The sequence below is a fragment of the Helianthus annuus genome, chromosome 4 (assembly GCF_002127325.2).
Source record: "Helianthus annuus cultivar XRQ/B chromosome 4, HanXRQr2.0-SUNRISE, whole genome shotgun sequence".
In the NCBI taxonomy this organism is placed as follows: domain Eukaryota; kingdom Viridiplantae; phylum Streptophyta; class Magnoliopsida; order Asterales; family Asteraceae; genus Helianthus; species Helianthus annuus.
The window spans coordinates 201283292-201309879 of record NC_035436.2 but is presented as its reverse complement, the minus strand read 5'-3'; the positions used below and the strand labels follow the sequence as shown (position 1 = coordinate 201309879).

General features: G+C 35.9%; 1 protein-coding gene across 1 annotated transcript; it reads left to right on the top strand.

The window, feature by feature from the left end:
• Window positions 1–3423: 3423 nt before the first annotated feature.
• LOC110937959 (dnaJ homolog subfamily C member 7) lies at window positions 3424–11095 on the top strand. Its single transcript, XM_022180426.2, has 11 exons — window positions 3424–3828; window positions 4934–5677; window positions 6219–6345; window positions 6816–6968; window positions 7546–7775; window positions 7870–7927; window positions 8478–8684; window positions 9334–9533; window positions 9610–9688; window positions 10545–10685; window positions 10804–11095. Exons 1-11 carry the CDS (start codon window positions 3593–3595, stop codon window positions 10864–10866), a joined length of 2238 nt encoding a protein of 745 aa, XP_022036118.1. The 5' UTR covers window positions 3424–3592; the 3' UTR covers window positions 10867–11095.
• The last annotated feature ends 15493 nt before the right edge of the window (window positions 11096–26588 follow it).

Sequence of the window (26588 nt, the reverse complement as noted above, 5' to 3'; positions counted from 1 at the left end):
AAAATTTTTTTTAACGACTTGTGATTTTTTTTCGTAATTCTTTTTTTTTCCAGTTTATTGTAATTTAATATTTACCTAAGTAACTGAATGTTTTTTTTTTCATTTAAAAGTTTATGTCAACATTGTTTAATAATATATTTTACTTTAGGTCTTGGAAACTACTTGGAATAATATGATAAAACATCAAGTGAGGTGGTGGAACAAGTTTGGAAAGCCAAGGCTTCCACGGTTCACACTTTTATCAAAACACGAGTCTTGCCATATGAACTATGGTAAACTTGAACGGTCCCAACACTTGTAGGTTGTATAAACCTTGTTAAAACAGAAAATTTAGAGGTTCTTGGACCTTAAACTTGATGGAGAACAACCACACACAAGCCCCACAATCATGGGTTTGATCGAGGACAAGGTGGGTACAAGTTCTACACAAGAAATGAACTAAAAGATGAACATCTATTAAAGTTTAGTGAAAACAGAAAATTAAACCCACTTTAGACACTAAAATCGGAGTTGTACAACCTTGTTAAACCTTAGTAAACATTGGGTTACAAACCTTGATGTTGTCCAAGTGTTTTGAAGCAAGAAAACTCAAAAATAAGTAGTAGAAGTGAGTTAGAACTCAATTTGAACTCCAAAAGTATTCTGCCCAAAAATCAGAATTTATGGATAATTTTGAAGTGTTTTAAGAGTGATTAAGTGTTTGGAAAGTGTTTAGCAAGGTATGGAGGCTCCTATTTATAATAGAGTTGATTAGGGTTAGAGTTAAATGAGTTAGGAGGTGATTGAATGTGAAAAAAGTGACCAAAATGGACCAACTTGCGAGCTGGCAGCGTTCTGCTGCGGATCGACCTCCCTGGCGCGTCGCTGGAGGATCCAGGGATTCTCCTGCGTGGCGCTAGGGAGTACTTTCTGAAAATTTTCATTTTTGACCCCTGAACTTTGTAATTAGGTTATTTTATGCTGAAAGTTCATGTTTTGGCTTGTTTTGAGCATGAAATGTGTTTGTAAGTGTCATGTGAGTATCGTGCAGCGTATAAGTGATAAATCAAGCGTGTAATAAGTCTCGGTTTGTATGCAAATGTGTATATAAAGTTTGATAGTGTATAAGACAAGTATAAGTATAAAGGTGAATTTTCATTACAATTGAAGTGTCGGGTTACAAGTATGAAAAAGAATTACGAATACAATATGGTTACAAGTTTCCAAAAATAGAAATACGAATTACACTTTCTAAATAAGGAAAGTACAAAGTGCGAAGCATTACATTATGTAACAAACAGTTGGCTTATATGATATGCCAACATGTATTTTGTCGTATCACGATATATACTTTAAGGCTATGAGGTATTGGGGGTGGAGGATTGGATCATGGATTGCCACGCGTGACATGGTTCTCGTGGTACACTGACCCCTTTCCAAACCATGGTGGTTCACATGGTTTAATCCATGACAACCATGACCCTTTAATTAATTTGGAGATTTTGATTGGTGGGCAGGATAATGGATGATTGGGGGGTGGGGGGTCATGGTCTCCACACCATATAGGATGGTGGATGAGGACGGGGTGATATGACACTGACATAGAGGATGATGGTGGTCATTTAGGTCATAGCCACACCACATAGCCTTACTATTAGTTGTAAATAAGAGTTATATTTTTAGAAACGAATATTGGATTTTAATAGTCCCAACTATTCGTCGTTGGCCGCCAACAACCCCAACATTAAAAACAACCACTGGCAGTCCCAACTATTAACATATTAGCCTCCAATGGACCCTAACTAACAGAACCTTAACGCCGTTAATCTCCGGTCGCCGGAAAAACGTTTTTGGCCCAAAACTCTTTTTTTTGGCCGGAAAACTCAACCTTTTCGTCCCAAACCTCTTTGTAACCTTATTACGGACCTTTATGAACCTTTTTTAGTAAAAAACGCTAATTATTGAGTTTGCTGAAAAACTTCTTTTAGCCGGAAAACTCAACATTTTCGTCCTAATCCTCCTTATAACCTTAGATCGGACCTTTAAGAACTTTTTCTAGCAAAAATTGTTTTCCCGATGACGAGATACTAACGGTGTTAGGTAACTGTTAGTTAGGGTCCGTTGGATGCCAGTATGTTAATAGTCGGGAATACCAATGGTTATTTTTTAAGTTGAGACTGTTGACGACCAATAATGAATAATTAGAATTATTAAATCCAATATTCCTTTTAGAGATGAGAAAGTGATACATAACATATAAATGTATTTACAAAAAGAATATTCATGAAAGGAGTAATTGATTTTAATAATCATAATTATTAGCCATTGACCGATAATGGTCCCAAGTTAAAAAATAACCAGTGATGGTCTTACCTTTTCACATATTGCAAATTAATGGACCTTTAGTAACAAAATCTTAATCTCTTTTTGTCTCATTTTCCTTTTATGTTAATGAAGGTGCCTTGGTTTACAATATGTGAAAAGATGGAACCACCACCGGTTATTCTTGAAGTTAAGACCATTGTTGACCAAGGGTTGATAATTGAGATTATTATAATCGATTGTTCCTTCACAAAAGAGTAAATTGTCATTTTAGTCCCTGAGTTTTTGTCCAAATCGTCATTTTAGTCCAAATAGTTTTTTTTTCTCTTCTGGTTCCCTAACTTTTCCTTTTTCTTCTCATTTTGATCACATTGCCTAACTTAGTCTAAAAACCAGGTTATTATCAGGAGTATTTTTGGCATTAAATTATTATGAGGTTTATAAATTATGTTGTAAACTATCACTGGTTATCACTACACAACAGTTATACCAAAAGTACCACCATGGTTGTAAAACAAGGTTTCCAAGGCCGAATACTCACCGAGTAGTCGCTACAAGGTAGGCTGCCGAGTCGACTTTCTTCGACTCCGCCTAATTACTCGGAGTCGGTCAAACGCGGTCAACCTTGGCCAGAATTGGATCTCGTAGGTCAACTCGGGCCTAGTTTGACTTAAATAATAATAAAACATAATTTATATTCCTATCATATTAAGGAATGAATATTATTTTCATATATTTTGTTATAAATATTTGTAAATTTATGTTATTTGACATATATTTAATCTCCAAAAAGTAATTTCTTTATAATTTAACATGTCCGAGTACTCCCCGAGTACTCTCCGCCTAGACCGAGTACTCTCAACTCCCCGGTCGACCGACTAGGGAACGCCTAGCGACTTTTGCAACCATGAGTACCACTGGTTATAACCAGATTTTTAGACTGAGTTAGACAATGTGATCAAAATGACAAGAAAATGAAAAAATCAGGGACTCAGAGGAGAAAAAAAAACTATTTATACTAAAATGACAATTTAGACCAAACCTCAGGGACTAAAATGAAAATTTACTCTTCATAAAATAATAGAAACTATATTTTGAATGGGCCATAGATCCATATAACAACATTATTGGAAACGAAAGAAAAGGAGGCAACTTTGAAAAAAATAATTGAATAAAGTCTTCCAATAGACGACCATAAGGAAGCGCAATCGTCTTCACCACTCTTTTCTTTTAAGCTCACTGGCCAGTTTACACAAACCCTACCTTCTAAATCACACAAACCGCAACGGCAATGGCCAAAGTGTATCCGCGTAATCCGATTTCTCAACTTCCCGATCACAGATCAACCTCCGATCATGTCAACGAACTTCCTCACAATCACGATTCCGTTAAAAAACCAACTTACGCCGCCTTTAACCGCGGCGGTGGTGGTAGACGTGGTTGTTGTTTTCGGTGCGGTGAACCTGGTCATTTTATTCGCGAGTGTCCTGTTCCTGCACCTTCATCGCGGACTAATAATACGTGGAGGTGATCTAATTTAGGTTATGTTTATGATATGTTATTGTGATTAGTATATCAAGTTAAGTTAAGGACAGTTAGGTTATGTTTAAAACGATTATAATGTGGATCCAGAGTTGTGCATAATTAGGGTGTCCATCGGGTTTTTTCTTCAGGTTTCGGGTTTTTCTTGGGAAAAAATGACCCAGATCCATTTAAAGTTCGGGTTAGTCGGGTTTGGTTAGTTCGGGTCTTGTTGTTTGGTTTTCGGGTTTAGATATAAATTGAAAATAAATGTTTTTTTTTTTTTTTTTTTTACAAAAATATCATCAAAATTCATATTGCTACCTTAAAAATAGAGTTAAATGTCATTTTAGTTCCTTTGGTTTGAGTCATTTTGTCAGTTTAGTCCAAAGGTTTCATTTTTCATCTGGGGTCCAAAAAGGTTTCACATTTGCCATTTTAGTCCACTGGGTTAACTTCATCCATTTTTTCTATTAACGAGAAGGGCAATTCGGTCATTTTATATGGCCGAATTGTCCTTCTAGTTACAGAATTACATATAAATGACCGAATTGTCCTTCTCGTTAACAGAAAAAATGGATGAAGTTAACCCAGTGGACTAAAATGGTAACGATGAAACCTTTTTGGACCTACAAGCGAAAAATGAAACCGTTGGACTAAACTGGCAAAATGGCTTAAACCACATGGACTAAAATGACATTTAACTCTTAAAAATATCATCAAAGTTCAAACGGTATTTGACAATATGCTATTATAATATTTAAAAGTCCAAAAACTTAATGTTCCATATATTAAAGACTTCAAACCGAAACACTTCTATAGGAAAAAAACAATAAAATTTCGGGTTTCGTGTTTTGGGTTTTTCGGGTGGGTTGTTCGGGTTTTGGGCCAGGAAAAGTTGACCCGATAAGCGAACCATTGAAAGTTTGGGTTGGTCAAGTTCGAGGTTTCTTGGGTTCGGGTGGCTTTGAATTCGGGTATGGTGTGATTAAATAAGTGTAGGAACAAGAGGGCTCTGTTCTTATACCCCCGACGCTCGTTTTGTTTTAAATTTTGGTTTTATGTGCATCGGATTGTGTATCGGTTTTTGAGAGAAGTTGCTATGTGTCAGGGATAATCAAGTTTCTCTTAATGAACCGGTAAAAGTTGATGTCATTGAGTTTACTGACGGGTCAGACAAGGTTAAACCAAAAGCAGTGAACTCATCTAATGAGGCGTTAACAAATTTAGAACCAGTTAAGTTTTTTTCTAACAAGTTACCTCCCAAGAGTGTTGATGAAAGTCTGTTACTAGCAAAGATAAAAGAAAAAGAAAAAGAACTACAATTGCGTGACCAAGAAATCGATAGTTTGAATACCAGACTGAACAAAGCTACCGCTGAATGGAATTTATGTCGAACCAAGAACGAGGAAATGAATTTAAACATGAAAAAGTTTCAAGAGGATTTGGAAAAAAGCAGAGAAGAGATATCGAACTTGAGAGAAAAGGATGACGAGATGTATAGGCGGTGGTGCGCTTTGAATAATGAATTAGAAGAAACGAAAGGTGAGTTAAATGAGAAAATAGAAGAGCTTGAAGACGCAAATGAGGCAAATGAGTCGGCAGTTTTGGAAATTACGAGGAAGACGATGGATGTAGAACACTGGAGAAAAGCGGCAAAAGCTATAACTTCTGTTTTGGTTGCAGGCGCAGATATATGTTCGAAAACATCAGAACTTGAATTTCTTGTATTGTATTATAGCAATCGTGCTGCTAAAAGGATGTCACTTGGGAAGTTCAGGAAAGCTTTAGACGACTGCAAAGTGGCAACTCGGTTAGATCCTAGCTTTCTTAAGGTCTTCCTAACAGCTGGCAAGTAAGATTACCTCCATCTTATGACTGTATTCTTTTTCATTTGTCACCCACGACAAATTTCTATTAATTTAGAGTTAAATGCCATTTTAGTCCCTGTGGTTTGGGCCATTTTGCCAGTTTAGTCCAAAGGTTTCATTTTTAACCTGTGGGTCCAAAAAGGTTTCACAGTTGCCATTTTAGTCCACTTGGTTAACTTCATCCATTTTTTCTGTTAACGAGAAGGCCAATTCGGTCATTTTATATGGCTGAATTGCCCTTTTAGTTAACAGAATTACATACAAAATGACCGAATTGGCCTTCTCGTTAACAGAAAAAATGGATGAAGTTAACCAAGTGGACTAAAATGGCAACTGTGAAGCCTTTTTGGACCCACAGGTTAAAAATGAAACCTTTGGACTAAACTGGCAAAATGGCCCAAACCACAGGGACTAAAATGGCATTTAACTCATTAATTTATCTATGCTTACATCGGCTTAAATATGACTTGTATAGTGATATTGTTATTTATCATACAAATATTACTTATGGTTTGTGTTTCTTAGCTGCCATCTTGTTCTTGGAGATATTGACGATGCATTGTACAATTACAAAAAGTGCTTGGACTCTAGAATGGTATGCTTAGATAGAAGGCTTATTATTGAGGCATCTGACGGTCTACAAAAGGCCGAGGTAAATTTTTCTAATTATTCACATTGTTAACATGTTTTAACCATCACAACGGAAAGAAGTATAGGGGTTTAAACGTAGTATTAAATTTATCTAATGATTAGGTAGGGCTGGCAAATCGTGTCTTAGCAGGTTTAACAGGTATCTGATAACGCGAACAACAAAAATTTTAAGCATGAATACGACTCGTTTAACTACCTTATATCCAATGTCTATAAGACAGATGTATATTTTATGCACCTAGAAGGAGAAATAATGGATCCTAACTTTCAAATTTTGATTATTTCTAAAAACGTAAAAATCACATGGTGTACTTTTCTGTTATCGTGTCGTAGCAGGTTACCTACAGGTTACCTATTGCCAGCCGATTAGGGGGGGGGGTAATATTATAAGATTTCTATGCATTGTCTCATGGAGTTAAGTACTTAACTTATTTTTTTTCGGCTTCTGATTTGGGGTTTTTTGACTGACAGAAAGTGGTTAGTTATATCAGCAAGTTGGCTGAGCTTTTGCAACATAAAACCTTTGAGTCAGCAACTACTGCTTTGGAGGTTGTTGAGGAGGCTTTGTCAATAAGCCGCTATTCAGAGAAACTACTTGAAATGAAAGGGGAGGCTCTCTTAATGGTATTTACTTTCACAATTTAACCGGGAGTTTTTTATTGGGAAAATGTCACAGAATAGTAACCAAGTTTTAAAAGTGTTCTAATTTGGTCACTCGTATCGTTTTTGACCCAATTAAATAACTTAAAATTCAAATCGAGCCATGTCCTTTTTTCCATGTGTCAAGAAAAAAATGGAGAATAAGATGCTGGGGTCGGATTATTTTAATATATGAAATTATATTTATGAAAATTAAAAACACTTTAATTACATTAAAAATTACAAAAAACAAGTTAAAATCCACGTCATCACTCGACGTTAGCATCAAACAAAAGGGAAAAAATTAACAAAAAACCACATAACCACGGTTACCTATGAAATGGATGAAAACCCCCTTAATTTTAATGAAAAATGAATGTTGAGTGACCTGATTGGAACACTTTTGAAACTTGAGTGACCTAATTGGAACACTTTTAAAACTTGGTTACTATTCTACAAAGTTACCCCTTTATTGTTAATAAAGTGACTTAGGTTATGATACTTTGAGACATTGTCGATTGTCGTTCTCATCGTTGGCTTTATCTTATGTGGAATGTAACAGCTGCATAAGCATGAAGAAGTGATTCAAATGTGTGAGCAAACACTTACTTCCGCTGAAAAGAATTGTGTGACCATTGATGATATTGATCACATGCCAAATGAGGATCAAGTCCGACCATTGAAGCTTTGGAGATGGAGCTTGATGGCTAGGTCCAACTTTCACATGGCTAAGTTTGACTTGGCCCTTTCTTTCCTTGAGAAATATGAGCAACTGGCACCTTCTGAAACCAAGTAATAGTTATCTACACGAACACACACACATAGGTGTTGTTTAAAACGAATGAAGTTTGATTTGTTTTTGTAACTTTTTCGTCCCACATTGCAGAACTCAAGGCCCATCTTCCCTTTCATGTGCCACTATCAGTGAACTTCTTCGGTGTAAGGTGTGAACGTGTACTATGTGGTTTCGGACTTTCGAGTTCCTATCTATTTGAAATATTTGACTTTGTAGACTTTCAGTTGACTTATGATTTTTCATGTTACATGCATATATTATTCAGGGTTAAGTTCCCGTAAAAATAAAATAAACGTACGAAACGTACGAATTGGGGGAAAAATCAAAAAGTGGCGGTGGCAATCTGGTAATTACCAGCAACTTCAAAATTACTCTAGTAGAGTAATTTTGAGCTTCTGTAGAGTAATTTTGTAAATGTTCATGTAGAGTAATTTTCCAAAATTACTCTACTAGAGTAATTTGATAATTACCCTACATTTCCCAAAATTACTCTATAGATGCTCAAAATTACTCTACGAGAGTAATTTTGAAGTTGCTGATAATTACCAGATTGCCACCGTCACTTTTTGCTTTTTCCCCAGTAATTTTGAAGTTGCTTATAATTACCAGATTGCCGCCGCCACTTTTTGCTTTTTCCCCCAATTCGTACGTTTATTTTATTTTTATTTGATCTTTATCCATATTATTCAATGTTTTAGGATGAAGGAAATAAAGCTTTTAAAGGTGGGAAGTATAGAGAAGCAGTCGAGCATTACAGTAATGCTATAATGCAAAGCATCGAATCAAAGTCCTTCACTGCTATCTGTTTATGCAATCGCGCTGCTGCCCGCCAAGCATTGGGTGAAGTCACTGATGCCATTGCGGATTGCAATATCGCCATAGCTCTTGATGGAGATTACATGAAGGTTTGCTTTAACTTTTTGTTTCGTTTTTAGAAAATTAACGGTCTTCATGTTTTTTATTAGGAATATTGGATTTTAATAATTCCAACTATTCATCGTTGGCCGCCAACAGTCCCAACTTCAAAAATAACCACTGGCAGTCCCAACTATTGACATATTGGCCACCAATGGACCCTAACTAACAGAACCCTAACGTCGTTAGTTCCGGTCGCCGGAAAACCGCTTTTGTCCAAAAAAAAGGTTTCTAAAGGTCCGATCTAAGGTTACAAAGAGGTTTGTGACGAAAATGTTGAGTTTTCCGGCCAAAAAGTTGAGTTTTCTAGTGAAAAAGAAGTTTTCCGGTGAAAGAGGATATTTACGGCGACTTTAATAATTGTGGCTTTTAATAGAAAAAGGTTTCCAAATGTCCATAATAAGGTTCAGGGCCAAAATATTGAGTTTTCCGGCCAAAAAACGTTTTTCTGGTGACCGGAGACTAACGTCGTTAGGGTTCTGTTAGTCAGGGTCCATTGGAGGCCAATAAGTTAAAAGTTAGGACTGCTAGCGGTTATTTTTAAAGTTGGGACTGTTGGCGGCCAACGGCAAATAGTTGAGATTATTAAAATCCAATATTCCTTTTTATTAAGCATTCATACGGTTTTTTTGGATGCAGGCAATTTCTAGGAGAGCAAAACTACATGAGAAGATTAGAGATTATGAGCATGCAGCCATTGATTTCCAGAGACTAATCTCTCTTCTTGAAAAGAAAAGGGAGAGGAAATACGAGGATGATATAACCGTAGCTCGTCGACATCTTTCGTTAATGAATAAAAACATGAAAAAAGGAACCACTTTGAATCTCTACCTCATCTTGTAAGTTTTCGTTATTATATGTTAGTTCGCATTAACTTATGTCAACAATCTTTTCTCATTTATTTTGCGATGATAGGGGACTAAAAGGGTCAGAATCTGGTTCAGAAATTAAAAAAGCATACCATAAAGCTGCACTTAGACATCATCCGGACAAGGTTTGTTTTTTTGGTATAAGTAAGAGAGATTTTGATGAGAATCATTAGATAATTAGCAACCAAAAAAACCACTTTTTTGTCCTCTTCATGATCAAAGGCCAAAAACTAGTTTCTTTGACTCAATTATTTTATGACTGGCATTAGGGCTGTAAACGAACCGAACGTTCAGCGAACAGTTCGTGAACCGTTCGGCGGGAAGTTCGTTTATGTTCGTTCGATTAGCTTAACGAACGAACACGAACAAAAAATTCCGTTCGATTAGCTTAGCGAACGAACGCGAACACAGGTCTCGTTCGTTCGACTGCGTTCGTGAACGTTCGGTAATATGTTCGTTTGATTCTATTAAAAAAATAATAAATAATAAACCTTTTATCTGAACACGTTGAAAACTTGAAACTCTATTTTTTTTCTAAGTTAGCTAAAATTTGGACATTCTTATACATTTTTGGGGATACTTATGTCTAAGTTATTTAAACTTTCTTCATCGTTTAGTGGTGTGGTAGACTTCTTGTGTTTTGATTTATCATTTGATGGTTGTATTTAACTATATATATCCAATGTTTAAGGATAACAATGTTTTCAATTTTTTATCTTCAAGTTAAATGTTTTTTGCGTTCATTTTTATTTGCTTGCGTTCGAGACCAATGTTCACGAACTGTTCGTGAACAATTCAAATTCCTTAACGAACGAACACGAACATAAACTTATGTTCGGTATGCGTTCATGAACAGTTCACGAACATGTTAATTTCCTTAACAAACGAACACGAAGATGGCCTTGTTCGTGTTCGTTCGGTTCGTTTACAGCCCTAACTGGCATAAATCTAGTACTTGTAACCTATTACCTTTGAACGCAGGCGGGCAAGTTTCTAGCACGAAGTGAGAGTGGATTAGATGGTCATGTTTGGAAAGAGATTTTCACAACCATCCACGAGGAAGCGGACAAGCTTTTTAAGAAAATCGGGGAGGCGTATGCTGTACTATCTGACACTAACAAGGTTTGTTTACGATTTTTTTTTTTTTGTAATCGTTTTTCTCTCTTATTTTATCCCACTTGTTTATACTATGATTAAACTATATGTGGGCTACTGGGCTGATATTGGTATTTTTGTACAGAGGTTTAATTACAACCTTCATGACACGACGCAAGATGACTATGGGTGGAACTTTAACGAGTAGATGGTGTTGAGCTGCCTGTTGGAAGAAGTAACACCCCGGGTTGGTGGTTGAACTAACATGCTCATGGTAAGCTTTTGTGAGTACAGATGAAACTGGGTTTCTCAATTTGTGCTTTTTTTCTGCCCTAACGTTTTTCGACTGCATTCTATCAGGGGCAGATAGTTGTATATAGTTTTCTCTGCAAATACCCGAAACTTTTATTAAATTAAGGTTTTTAATTACAACTTTATCTTTGTTGCAACTCTCATAATTTAAATTATCATTTTCTTAAAAGGCTACATCCCATGGGGTTGGTCTAGCAGCCAATCATTACATGGTTCATCCGGTTTCTACTTTGGTTCATGTCAAATATTATCATTTTATAAATATTAATGGTTCGGTTTTTTTTAGCTTCAAGGTTGATATATTATTAGTGTTGGTCATGTGGAATTGTAGATGGGTGTTTAGTGTGGACCTTGTGAACTAATCAGACCAAATGTGTGAAAAATCACTCTTAGAAGAAAGGCCATCTTAAAATGGTACTCCATGCACTAGCTTTGATGAGTTCAAGAGACACCAATAATAACCAAACCAGTAAATCTCACAAATACCAAAGTTATTGGTAGGGTTTGGGAGAGAGACGTAGTCAAACCTTACCTCTATCCCTAAGGTAGAGAGACTGCTTTTAGAGAAACACTTGACTTTTAGTGAAACCCTCGACTCAAATCATACAGACATATGTATATATAGAAAACTAGCACTAATAACATAGGTGGTGAAAGAGTGTGGTTAAAAATAGACAAATATAACATCGGAGACAACCTATATGCATGAAAACAATTATATAAATCTCACCTAACATGCAAGTAAAAACTAAGTCCCTATGACCCACCTAAACCGCATTTGTACCCTCCCCTAAAAGTTCTTAACCTTAATTTTACGTCTCCATGAACTCCTGTCATGGACCATGTCCTTTGTAGAGGTGCAACCATAGTAAATCATGTTTTATCCACTTGTCCCAAGTTATTTTGGGTTTGCCTCTACTCGTCCTCTTCACAGTGAGAGTTTCTACCCCTCTAAGGTGCTGTTTGTTTTTTGTTAAAAGAGCTTCAGGACCTCTTTTGTCTTCACCAAGCAGACCACGCACAGACATCTTGGTCTGCAGCTTGTTTGTTTTTCGGAAGACAATTCATTAAAAAACCTCTTCTGTGGCTCTTCCTCGCGCAGATCCTATCATACCTCTTCTCATACTTCTTCAACCTCTTCCAAACACAACTCTCTCAAAACCTAGAGTTCCCTTCTTCATTCCACAGCCGACCCCCCTGCTCCTCCACCTCCCGTCGCCGACCTCCCCTGCTCCTCCACCTTTCCCCGCAACCGTTCTCCACCGCTGAGCACCACCCCCTTCCACAGCCGCAGCCGTTCTCCACCCCCTCTACTGCCGTTCTCCACCTCCAGCCGTTCTCCACCCCCTTCCACAGCCGCAGCCGTTCTCCACCCCCTCTACTATCGCAGACCTTGTATCTCCACTCCTCCTCCAACATCCAACATCTAAGGCAATTTCATTGTAATAGTTTGTGTAGTTTTATGACTGGTTGTTTATAAAGATTCTTGTTTTGTGTTTCTTGATTGTTTATATGATAAAAAGATGCCATTTTTATTAATGGGGGTATTGGGTTTAGGGCTGAAAAGATGACAGTGTTGTGGTAATTGATTTTGAGAACTGTTTGTGCCCTTTTTTTGTTTCTTGAAGATCTTCTCATGAGTTATCTGTTTAACCCTTAAAGTTGGACTTGGTACCATGGTTTTTTTGATTCTTACGTTAATTGTTGGAATTGAATTAATTGTTGCAGAAGTAAAACACAAACAGTCTTCTTCTTGCAGACTACAGACATTTGGTCCAGCACTTCTACTACAGATGTCTGCAGATGTGGTCCGCAGACTGCAGACGTTTTACCTCAGAAAAACAAACAGCACCTAACTTGCTTAGTTGTCTGCCTCCTTTTCAGAAGCTAAAACCATTTCAATCTCCCATTTTTTTTATTTTATTTGAAAAACTAGCTATTCCTAATCTCTTCTTAAAAACCTCATTTTTTATCTGGTCAAACCGTGTGCGCCCACACGTTCACCTCAACATCCTCATTTTAGCTACCTATATCTTGTGCGCTTGTGTTTTCTTGACGGCCCAATAGTCGGTCCCATATAACATAGCAAGTCTAATTGCTACCCTATAAAATTTTCCCTTTAATTTAGCTGGAAACCTTCTGTCGCACAAAACCTCAGTTGCTGCTTTCCACCTACACCATCCATCCTAGATGCGATGGGCTACGTCACTATCTATCTTCTCGTTCCTTTGTACAAAAGATCCTATGTACTTAAAGTGAGTCACCTGCGGAACCACTTGACCCCCAATGGTGATTTGAGTGTCCTCGTCATTGCTTACGCCACAATCATAGTACAAGTAGTCGGTCTTAGATCAACTAATCCTTAAACCTTTGCCCTATAAAGCTACTCGCCACTCCTCTAGCCTCTCATTCAGGTTGTGTTTACACTTTGCAACTAAGACAATATCATCCGCAAAAAACAAGCACCATGGAATGGTCTCCTGAATTAACTTTGACAACTCATTTAGGACAACCGCAAACATGAAATGGCTCAAGGCAGACCCTTGGTGGATTCCTACCTCTGTAGGGAAAAAAATATGTATCTCTTACAGGTGCCTGGATGCAAGTCTCAGTCCTAACATACATATCCCTAAATAAGTTTATATAGTTCTCAAAACCCATTTACTCTCTAAAATGTCCCACGAGGCACATTGTCTTATGCCTTGTCAAGATTAATGAACACCATATGTAGATCTTGCTTCTTCCTATATTTCTCGATCAATCTCCTTAGAATATGTATTGCTTCTGTAGTCAACCGCTTTGGCATGAAACCAAGTTGGTTTACCGTAACCTGAGTTTCTTTCCTATGTCTACTCTCAATTACCCACTCTCATGATTTCATAGTATGTCTTAGAGGCTTAATCCCTATGTAATTCCCACAAGATTGTGCGTCTCCTTTATTCTCCTATAAAGGTACTACTATACTTAGGGCTGAACCAAACATTCAGTGAACCGTTCGACGGGAAGTTTGTTTATGTCTGTTTAATAAATGAACAAACATCAACAAGGAATTGCGTTTGATAAGTTAAATAGACAGACATTAACTGAGGCTGCGTTCGTTCGTTTATGTTCGTGAACCTTCGGTAATGTATTCATTTATGTTTGCTGGTTTATGTTTTTTGTGTTTGTTCATTTAAAGGTTATTACATGTTATATTTTTATTTTATTGGTTTTGGATTTTAAAAATTTGAAGTCATAGTTATACTATAAGTCTCCCCCAACATCCCTAATTTAACTATTTCAATTTCAATTTGTGTTAAAGCTTATGAAACTTCTTAATTTTTGTGTTAATTATGTTTATGATAATGATGTCAATAATGTTCAGATAGCTATGTTATGTACTTATATATTTTTGGTAGTTTCTTTGTAATCTTCGTTATCTTTCTGAAGAAAAATGCAACTTTTATTTTAAAATGAATATACAATAGTTTGTGTTCATTTATGTTCATGAACATATGTTTGTATTCGTTTACGTTCGGTAAGTGTTCATGAACAATTTTTATAGATGCTCATATCGTTAATGAATGAATGAACATGAACAAGAAATCTCGTTCGGTAAGTGTTTGTGAACCATTCATAAAAATGTTCATTCTTAATAAACGAACACGAACAAGGTTCGGTTTGGTTCGTTTACAATCCTAACTACACTCCTCCATTAATGTGGCATCCTTCTAGATTTGAAAATAAGATTGAATAACAAGTTAGCCATTGAACACCTTCTTCTCCCAAACGCTTCCACACCTCAATCGGTATATTATCCGGCCCGTCGGCCTTTGCCCTTTCCATCTTTCTAAGTGTTGCCCTCACCTCTCCCTGTGTGATACGCTGACAGTAGCAGTTACTTTGTTGTCTACTTTGAGTAGCCGGATTGTCATTTTCTTGATGATAATCCATCCTGCTGCTGAAAAGATTGTAGAAGTATGTTTGCCTTCTCAATTATTATCATGTTCCTTGATTAAAACAGGTTCATTCTTTCCCTTTATAAACTTCACCACTCCTAAGTCTTGCCTCCTACGATCCTTAGCTTTTTGCAATCTTGAACATATCATGCTCCCCCTCCTTTGTTTCTAGGGTTTATACATCCTTTTGGAAGCTGTGTTCTTCGCCTCTGTCACTGCCTTCTTCACCCCTTTCTTGGCCTTTTTGTATCTCTCCTACAAAGTCACTTGTTCTTCCTCGTCTTTGCACACCAAAAGATCCCTAAAACACTCTTGTTTATCCCTTATTTTAGTGTGCCACCTCCCCATTCCACCACCACGACTCCTTATGCCCACCTATTTTTCCTGTTGTGACCCCTGGAGTTTCCTTCATCACAAAAGTAATGGTATTCGCCATATCCTCCCACATCCTGTATATGTCCCCCTCCACTTGAGTCAATGTCATCGAGATGACCTTATCCTTACACACTTCAATTTTGTCGACTTTCAAATTTCCCCATCTGACCCAAGGACACATTATTCTCCCTCCCTTGGTCAGCTTTATTCTCATGGCTATATTTTCCACCAATAAACGGTGTTGGGTTACTGCTTCCTCCCTTGGTATCACCTTGCAGTCCCTCCACAATCTTCGGTCTCCTAGCCTCGTCAAAAGATAGTCAATTTGTGTGTTATGTCCACCACTGCTAAAAGGGGTCACCTGCGACTCTCTTTTCTTATAGCAAAAGTTTATAATACCTAGGTCACGACAAACTCTAGAAAATCCCTACATTAGTCATTTCTATCACCCAAACCAAAACCCTCATGCGCCGCCTGAAAACCATCGCTATTCTTACCAATGTGGCCATTAAAATCACCTCATATGAAAATTCTACCTCCTAGGTATGGCCCTCACAACTACATCTAGGCAGTCCCAAAAATCCCCTATTTTCTAGATCCCCCTAGTCCCACTTGTGGTGTGTAAGTGCAAACAACCGCTACTATTTCCTCTCCTAGTACTAAACTCAACACCATAATCTTATCATTTTTTTGTATCACATCAACCGCATTATTGTACAATTCTGTAGCCACTAGAAATCCTAACCCATTCTTCACCTCATTAGACCTCGAATACAACAACTTGTACCCGTTCATCTCCCTTATGTCGCTTCCACCTAGTCTCATGAAGACATGCTATCTCTACCCTACGTTTTTAAGTGTATTTATCACCTCCAACAATTTACTACTTAAGGTTCCTACATTCCAGGAGGCCACATGCAAACTATACCCCTTTTCTTTCCCTTGCCTGCACCCCTCATCCCAGGACACGATCTTAAGGGAAAATCATGATTCCTACTGTCTATGATTGCCACAAATCACCAGATGAGTCCAAAAGAACACACAAGCAGCCAACACGCCGATACCACACTATCATGATAAACAACAGGTAACATGAAACACACAATGTGCAACAAGAGACAATGAATAATTAAGAAACATACACTAGTCAACCAAATGCATGCACATACAATATACAATGATAGAAAAGAGCACTCAATAACAACGATGGTCAAACACACCCAATAGGTTAGAATGCACACAACCACACAACAATTACGTGACCACTCGTGGGTAGCGAAACATACACGATAAGTAGAGTAACTCACAATAAAAAGTATATCACAATATGTATTCTAAGAATCTTTAACCTACTACCATATATTATTTATTTTACTAAAAACACACAAGTAAATTAAATAAATTTGTTATTATGTTAAGGAATGAGTGCACGTGGATCGGAAACAGGAGAAGAAGTCTGCGGGATTGCCCAAAAAATGAATGCTTATAGAAAAGCAAGCGGTGGTTGTCGGACGATGTTGGGTAATGAAACCTTCACTGGCGATGAGTCGACAAACCTGTTCACCTACAACAAAAAACACACACGAACAAACAACCCAAAATGGTGGTGGTCAGGGATGGTTGATCTTCTCCGGCTAGCAGAAGAAGCTGGTGGTTGCCGGCTTTCGTGTAGATAGGTGGACGTGGAGGTATTTGGTTTTAAAACAGAGGGCACGATGAGGAGAGATCAGTTTAGGGTTTGGTTGTTTCGGTGGTGGTGGAAAGTTGAAATGTTGGAGGTTGCGTGTACGGAGTGAACAAGTTGTACAGAGATAACAAGCTGTACAGATGGAAAAAGGTCAAGCGAGCCAAGTATAATCTAACCGTTGGGTAACATAACATTGGAGTGTAAACGAGTCCATACTCGACTAAGTTTAAGGTTGAAGAGATATGGTCCTAGACCCCCGCAGAAGCATGGCAAATCCAGACCTAACCTATATCTCAATAGCGTATTAAAATAAAGGATCCGTGAGGACCACATGCCACCTTGGAAACGCCAAACAAAGAAGCCTAGAAGGACATCCTGAAAGCGACATTTGGCCAATGATGTTCAGTATCTTTGTTCACCTTAGTCTCTAGTAGCAATTATCATAAAGGAGACCAGAATGACATCTAGATAGTGGCATATGACCAATGACGTTCCGCAGATCCCTGTTGGCCTCAGCCACCGCTAGCGGTTATCATAGAGGAAACCAAAAGGATGTCGGGTGGCGGGGTGGCGACGTCTGCCCAATGACATTCCGCGAGTATCTGTCTTCTTGTGTTATCACTAATGGTTACACAGATGGGACCACAAGGACATCATGATAGCGACGTCTAGCCAATGACGTTCCGCGAATTCACGTACTCTTTTTCTACCACTAATAGTACAAAAGGGACAAAAAGTGACGTCTCCTATAAGTACTAGACTTCTCTTTTCCAGGTAATCAATTCCATGCTTCCCACTTTCACTCACTCTCACTCACTCTATATTTATACTAAAAAGGTATTTATTGTCACGACGGGAGGTGGTTACAAGTAGAACCCCGACCTGTCCTTCTCGTAACGAGTCTAACGACATCTTAGTTTTGTAGATCAGATTTTTCCCAAGAACTCAAGGAGATTGGAAGAATCTCCTACTGGTCGAACCTAGTCTAAATATCGTTTAGTTTGTTGTTTCTTTATAGGTCATCTCATTTAACAAGCGTACATGTGATCCCTATTATATTCATTGTTAAGCTTGAGCTCGTGTATATAGTAATATTACAAGCTCTAGATTGATTTGATTTTATAAGCTCTCCCTTATATTATATTTTACTTGTAACGGGGCTTGTGTAAGTTGAAAAAATGGGCCCCTAAATATAAACTTACTAGGTTATAACCCCGTGTAATACACGGGTTGAATAAATGAATTTTATATACTAAATAATAAAATAATATATCTTTAAAAACCTCCTTTATTGCACGGATTGAATAAATATAATTTTATATATTAAATAATAAAAAGTTATATCTATAAGAACCATATTGTACGGGTTGAATAAATTTAATTTTATATACCAAATAAAAAAATTATATCTTTAAAACAACATGTATTACACGGGTTGAATAATGTAATATTGTTTACCAAATAATAAAATAATGCATCTTTAAAAAAACCTCATTTATTACATAGGTTGAATAAATGTAATTTTCTATACTAAATAACAAAAAAATATATAATTTTTTTAGTAATGAAAATTTAAATATTTCATATATTAATACAAAGTTTGGTTTTCGTGATAAATAATTTGTTTTATTTAAAAATATCTTAAATTAACAATTTAAATTTTAGAATAATATTTTAAATTTAACCTTTTATTTAAAACTTGTAAATGTAACGAAGTCTCAATAAATTTAACCATTTATTTAAAACTTGTAAATGTAGAAATGATAAATAATATTAGTTAATTTTATTTTAAGTTTCGTAAAATCTATTTGATACCAAACTAAACAAAACGTTCAAATATATAGTTAATATCAAGAGTAAATTACGATTTTGGCCCCTGTGGTTATATAACTTTTACCCTTTTAGCCAAAAAATGAATCTTTTAACATCCGAGCCCCCAACATGTTTTTTTTTTTCTAACCCTTTTGGCCCCTAACACTAACCTCATCCATTTACTTTTAGGGGCCAAAAGGGTTAGAAAAAAAGACGTTGGGGTTCAAAAGGGTTAGAAAAATAGACGTTGATGGCTCATATGTTAAAAAATTCCTTTTGGGGCTAAAAAGGTAAAAGTGATATAATCACAGGGGTCAAAATTGTAATTTACTCTAATAACAAATTAGATAACTAAGTTTGAATTTGAAGTAAATAGATAAATATAAAAGTAATAATTAAACTAAATAATATTTAGTAGGAGAATTATCTATAATTAATTAAAAGAGATTAAACTAAAATAATAATTATTTATAAAACATGGCCTAATATGATGACACGTGTCCCAAAGTTGGTTTCTTTTATTATAGTAGATAGATGTGTTTTGGTAATGGAAATACAAGTAATGGTTAGCAAACTGGTAAGACGACTACAATAATATTGACAAGGAAAGGCTAACTAGTAACACAACTACAAAAGTTGTCTACAATCATCAAAACAATCGCACTTGCCCATATATTTAAAAAAGTGCACATTTAGGGTACTATTAATAACTGGTTCTGAGTATGGAACTGGTTTTGTTATTTTTATGAGATGGAACCGGGTATTGGTACAACTGGTTTCAGTTCCGGTTATTGAGCAAATAATCATATAGGGTATAGAATCTGTTTTCAAAAAAAAAAAGAAAGAAAAAAAGAAAAGAAACGGGTACAAAAATACCATGTTTTTAGGTTTTCTAACACCCTATGTTTTCAGATACCCTATTTTCAGTTTTTTTTAATATTATTAAATATGCATCGTACAATGTAAAAAAAATTAGAATTAAATGTACTAAACGGGTATAAATCGGGTATAGTTCCGGTTCCATGTGTTGAAATAAAAATGCATACCCTATCTATACCCTATGGGTAAGGTCGATTCTAGTTTCGGGTAAAGAATACCCAGGTATAAAAACGGTTCTGGATTATCTTACAGGGTACAGTTTTTTTTGTGCACCTCTATATTTACATGATTTTGTTACCTTTAGACCACCTTAAGTTATTTCGGACTTTGAAAGAGACTCCTTTGAGCCAAGATTTAAGTCATGAGAGCTCTTATGGTTTCTTGATTAGTTGTTCGAGATTGAGGAATCTAGAGTTTACTGAAACTCCCGAAATCGGGGGTCTCACACGTTGGAGTTCTCAAGCATCCTAAACATTAACTTAACGTGTATACTAAAAGTCAACTATACTGAGTGAATTCTAGTTTTCATAAGCAACAATAAAAGAATCACATATCATAACATAACATCACGTATTGTAATACTATTTCATTCCACATGTGTTTTAGGACCAATTATGTTTCACATGTCCCGTAGGACCCTTTACGTTCCCCACGTCCCATAGGACCCATTCCATACGTCTCGTAGGACAACGATCGTTGTCATTACATTCCATAAGTCCCGTAAGATGAGTGATCATCATCACTCCATTCCACTTGTCTCGTAGGGCATGCATGTTTCCTATCATACATACCACAACAAACATCGTACATAGTTATACCGTTAGTTGTAACTAACACCCATTCATCCACATGACCATTACGTTATTTTACCGTTACATTTACATTAATCGATTTGATGTTAATCAATTCATTCATTAAGTGATTACGTTGATCATTAACAAACATTAAATATAATTGTTATGGCTATAAGCTAAAAGTATTCTTAATCATTGAACCATGCTTTACTTTAAACATTCTATTGTTCATTAAAACCTTTATGCAGTATGCACATCACCCCAAAACAGTTTAAAACTGGGAATTCTAGAAGGGTGTGCCTATTGGCACACCAAACCCTAGTAAAATTAGGGTTTATCTACGCAGTGTATTGGTCAATACGCAGCGTATAGGGTTAACACTCTATGCTGCGTATTGACCAATACGCTGCGTAGATAAACCATGGATCTCAGTGCCTGATAACCAATCATTGCACAGAAAACAAGGGTCATATACGCTGCGTATAGGTCTATACGCAGCGTATATAAACCATTAGATTTTTTTGGTCATTTTGGTAGGTTTGAGGGATCATTTTTTCACAAAGTTTAAATACGCTGCGTATTGACCTCTAAGCAGCGTATATAAAGGTCTGAAAATGTCTTTTATACCCTTGTGTTGAGGCTATACGAAGCCAACTACAAGGGCAGTTGTGTCATTTTTGTCTCATACGTTGCGTAGGGACCTCTAAGGAGCGTATATAAAGCTCCATTTTTGTATTTTTTTATTGTGTATTCCTTTGTTTATTTATAAAAAAAAGAAAATTATTTATAAAAAAACAATATTATTGGTAAATAATACAAATATAAATTATAAAAATAAAAAATAATATAAATATTATGAATTATAAAAATTAGAAAAGAAAATTATTTATAAAAAAACAATATTATTGGTAAATATACAAATATATTGTTTTGTTGTCGTTTAAATTAAATTATCGTATTCCATTGTTTATTTATAAAAAAAGAAAATTATTTATAAAAAAACAATATTATTCGTAAATAATACAAATATATTATATTGTTATCGTCTAAATTAAATTATCTTATCGTATTGCATCGTATCGCATCGTATTGCATCAAATCGTATCGTATAGTGTATAGTATATAAGTCTCGTATAGAGGCCTATACGGGTGTTATTGTATAGTATAGTATCGTATCGTATCGTATCGTATAGTGTAGTATAAGTCTCGTATAGGTTTCCTATAGGTCTTGTATATGCATATAGTATTAGACGGGACCTAAACCACACCTATACGATACGATATCACACTTATAGGCTTATACGAGGTTAATACGTGACCTAAACTACACCTATACGATACGATATCACACTTATAGGCTTATACGAGGTCAATACGCGACCTATACTACGTTATATGAAATGATATCACACTTATAGGCTTATGCAAGGTCAATACGTGACCTATACGACGCTATACGATACGATATAACACTTATAGGCTTATACGAGGTCAATACGTGACCTATGCTACATTATATGATACGATATCACACTTATAGGCTTATACGAGGTCAATACGTGACCTATACGCCGCTATACGATACGATATCACACTTATAGGCTTATACGAGGCCAATACGTGACCTATACGACGCTATATGATAAGATATCACACTTATAGGCTTATACGAGGTCAATACGTGACATAAACCACACCTATAGGCCTACACGGGACATATATATACCTATAGACCTATACAGGTGTTATATCGTATCGTATAGTAGCGTATCATGTTGCATCGTATTGTATAGTGTAGTAGCGTATAGGTTCCATGTAGGTCTTGTATAGGTTCTATTTAGGTGATGTATATGCCTATAGGCCTACACGGGACCTCAACCACACCTATCGGCCCATACGGGACATATATATACACCTATAAACAGTGTTATATCGTATCGTATAGTAGCGTATCGTGTTGCATTGTATCGTATCGTATCGTATAGTGTATAGTATAAGTCTCGTATAGGTGATGTATATGCCTATACGGGACATATACTACGCTATACGATACGATATCACACTTATAGGCTTATACGAGGTCAATACGTGACATATACTACGCTATACGATACGATATAACACTTATAGGCTTATACGAGGCTAATTCGTGACCTATACTACACCTATACGATTCGATATAACCTTTAAAAAAAACCTTCATATACGCTGCGTATAGGTCTATACGCAGCGTATATAAAGGGTCAAAAAGACCATTTAGCCCTTCATTTGGGGCTATACGAAGCCAAATGCAAGGGTAAAAATGTCTTTTGACCCTTTATATACGCTGCGTATGGGTCTATACGCAGCGTATAGTGGGAAAGACCATTTTACCCCTGCATTTGGGGCTATACGCAGCCATATGCAAGGGTAAAATTGTCTTTTTGACACTTTATATACGCTGCGTATGGGTCTATACGCAGCGTATATAAAGGGTAATTTTTATTTTTAACCACAAACTTGTGGTAAAAATATACTTTTTGACCCTTTATATACGCTGCGTATAGGCCTATACGCAGCGTATATAAAGGGTGAATTTAAAAAAAAATATTTTTAAGTATCGTATCGTATCGTATAGTATAAGTCTCGTATAAACCTCGTATAAGTCTCATATATGTCTTGTATCTGCCTATAGGCCTATACGTGACCTATACTATAGTGTCGTACCGTATTGTATCGTATCGTATCGTATAGTGTATAGTATAAGGCTTGTATAGGTTCCATGTAGGTCTTGTATATGCCTATACGCCTACACGGGACCTAAACCACACCTATAGTCCTATACGGGACATATATACACCTATAGACCTATACAGGTGTTATATCGTATCGTATAGTAGCGTATCGTGTTGCATCGTATCGTATAGTGTATAGTATAAGTCTCGTATAGGTTCCATGTAGATCTTGTATATGCCTATAGGCCTACACGGGACCTAAACCACACCTATAGACCTATACGGGACATATATACACCTATAGACCTATACGGGTGTTATATCATATCGTATAGTAGCGTATCATGTTGCATCGTATTGTATAGTGTAATAGCGTATAGGTTCCATGTAGGTCTTGCATAGGTTCTATGTAGGTCTTGTATACACCTATAGGCCTACATGGGACCTAAACCACACCAGTGGCGGAGTAGTAGCGTATTGTGTTGCATCGTATTGTATAATATATTTGTATTATTTACCAATAATATTGTTTTTTTATAAATAATTTTCTTTTTTAATTTTTATAATTCATAATAGTTGTATTATTTTTAATTTTTATAATTTATATTTGTATTATTTACCAATAATATTGTTTTTTTAAATAATTTTCTTTTTTAATTTTTATAATTAATAGTAGTTGTATTATTTTTAATTTTTATAATTTATATTTGTATTATTTACCAATAATATTATTTTTTATAAATAATTTTCTTTTTTAGTTCTTATAATTAATAGTAGTTGTATTATTTTTTATTTTTATAATTTATATTTGTATTATTTACCAATAATATTTTTTATAAATAATTTTCTTTTTTAATTTTTATAATTTATAATAGTTGTATTTTTTTTATTTTTTATAATTTATATTTGTATTATTTACCAATAATATTGTTTTTTTATAAATAATTTTCTTTTTCAATAAATAAACAAAGGAATACATAAAAAAAATATAAAAATTGAGTTTTATATACGCTGCGTATAGGTCCATACGCAGCGTATATAAACCCTTGTTTTCTGTGCAATGATTGCTGATAAGGCTCTGAAATCCGTGGTTTATATACGCTGAGTATAGGTCTATACGCAGCTTATAGGGTTAACCCTATACGCTGCGTATTGTCCAATACGCTGCGTAGGTAAACCCTAAGTGTGCAGATAGGCAAACAGGGTGTGTAGATAGTTAGAGCCTTCTAGAAACTCAGGTGCATGATTGCCTTAACACTTAACTTGCCGGTTGATCCCAACCCGAGAATCACCTAGTCAATCTGATCAAACGCCATGAGAAAATGTCATCTTTTTTTTTGTGTGAGATATGTAAGCAAAACCCTTACAACGTTTCGCGACTTAAAGCATTCGGGCAACATCACCTTTCACGTGAAGCGAAATGTACAACTAAACATTTTATGTGAAGAGTCTACATTTCATGTGTAGGATACATTTTGCGTGAAAAGTCTGCATTTCGTGTAGAAAATACTTTTTGCGAAAAGTCACATGAAATATTATCTTCTTCTCCATGAAGAAACACTAATCGGCTGCCGTTGATGGCTACACATTGCAGGCCTGGAACCACATCAAGATTTCAACTTTATGAACCCTTATGCCTCGAATAACAATCCTTGTGTGATCTCATGCATATCTATTTTTTCAAATCATGAACTTTTTGAGAGTCCTACCTAGAAACCAATGTAGTCGAGAACTTAAACTTACAACCTTGAACCCAACCAAGAATTCAACTCCTTTTCACCTTATGAGTACTTGATGATGGTGTGAAACAAGACCGTAAAGCTCCTCCTCGATCCATTTTTGTGAAAAAAGTTAAATCCACACCAAAACCCAACTTTCTAACCCCCCCCCCCCTCTAATATTTCAAATCTAAAGTTGCAAATTGAGGGCTGAACTTGATTACCTTTTCAAGTTAGGGTTTTTCATAAAAATGTACCATAATGCCCTCATATGTCTTGCATGCCCCTTCAATTCTCATTGGACTTGATATAACTATAAGTCCAAAATTATATAAAATTTTTGGGGTGTTACATTTATCCAAAGATGGCAATGGTACGGATTCAGGTAATCCTAACTCTAAACCTGATTAGATAAGCTTGTTCCAAAACCGTCGGCTTCTATTGAGTATCAGGTATACCCCGGGTTTCGGGTAAACACGTTAATAAAGTTATTATACAACCTCTAAACTTTAATAAAATTGTTGGAATAAATTCAATGTCATCTACATTTTACATCACCTGAATCACTTGGTGTTAGAAATTCGTGTTTTTGTTTTACGTTTTTCCCTAGGTTTTATGCCCCTACCCCACAACGCATGGGGCTTAAAAGTAGTTTTCATGAAAAACAAGTGATAAAAATTCATGAGCGATGATTACACCGACTTGTAAAAGAGAGTGGAGCAGAGAGAAAATGTTGTTTAATTTGGAGCCTATTTTGGAGCTGAGAGAAAAGCTTGTTCAGAGCATTCATTGAGGATGTTCTAGTATAGCAACTTATACAGACTAACCTCCTCAAAAACTAAAATTAGTTAGCTTTCATTTTAATGCTTAAAGCTAAACACTGATAACTATTTATGCAAGACAAAATTTTAGTTTCTCAAAATTAGAAGAAAAAAAAAGGGAATTGGCTTGTAATAATCCCAACTAGACCTTATTGGCCATTAATAATCCCACCTCAGAATATTCCCCCCACCAGTCCCACCTTTCACATATTTTTCCTACAATGGTCCCCTGTTAAAAAACCTTAACGAAGTTAAGCTTTTTTCCAAATTACAAACATATTTTTTAGGGCTTTTGATCAGAACGATGATACGAGTCCATTGATGTAAAACTTACTTCGAAATGGTGCTCCAAGTGACTTGATTTTGGTTAATTGGAAATTTAAACACCCGAATTAAAGCACCGTTTTCATCGTTTGGAGCACCGTTTCAAGGCAAGTTTTACATAAATGGACTCGTATCGTCGTTCTAATCAAAAGCCCTAAAAAATCTGTTAGTAATTTGGACAATAGCTTAACTCCGTTAAGTTTTTTTTAACGGGGGACCATTGGAGGAAAAATAGGTGAAAGGTGGGAATAGTGGGGGGAATATTCTGAGGTGGGATTATTAATGGCCAATAAGGTCTAGGTTGGATTATTACAGGCCAATTTCCCAAAAAAAAAACAGGTGATGTGTTTTGTTATTTTTTTTTTAAATATACATTATCATGAGAGTGCAACCACAAAACTCACAAAAACCACCAATACTCAACTAACCAGTAAGATGAGATAAATTATATCTGCAGACCACAGATAAATTTTGTTCTAGAGTATATAATAAAACTTCATATATAACTATATAAGGACTTTTCTTACATGTTTTGCCCAAATAAATGTCAACTTTG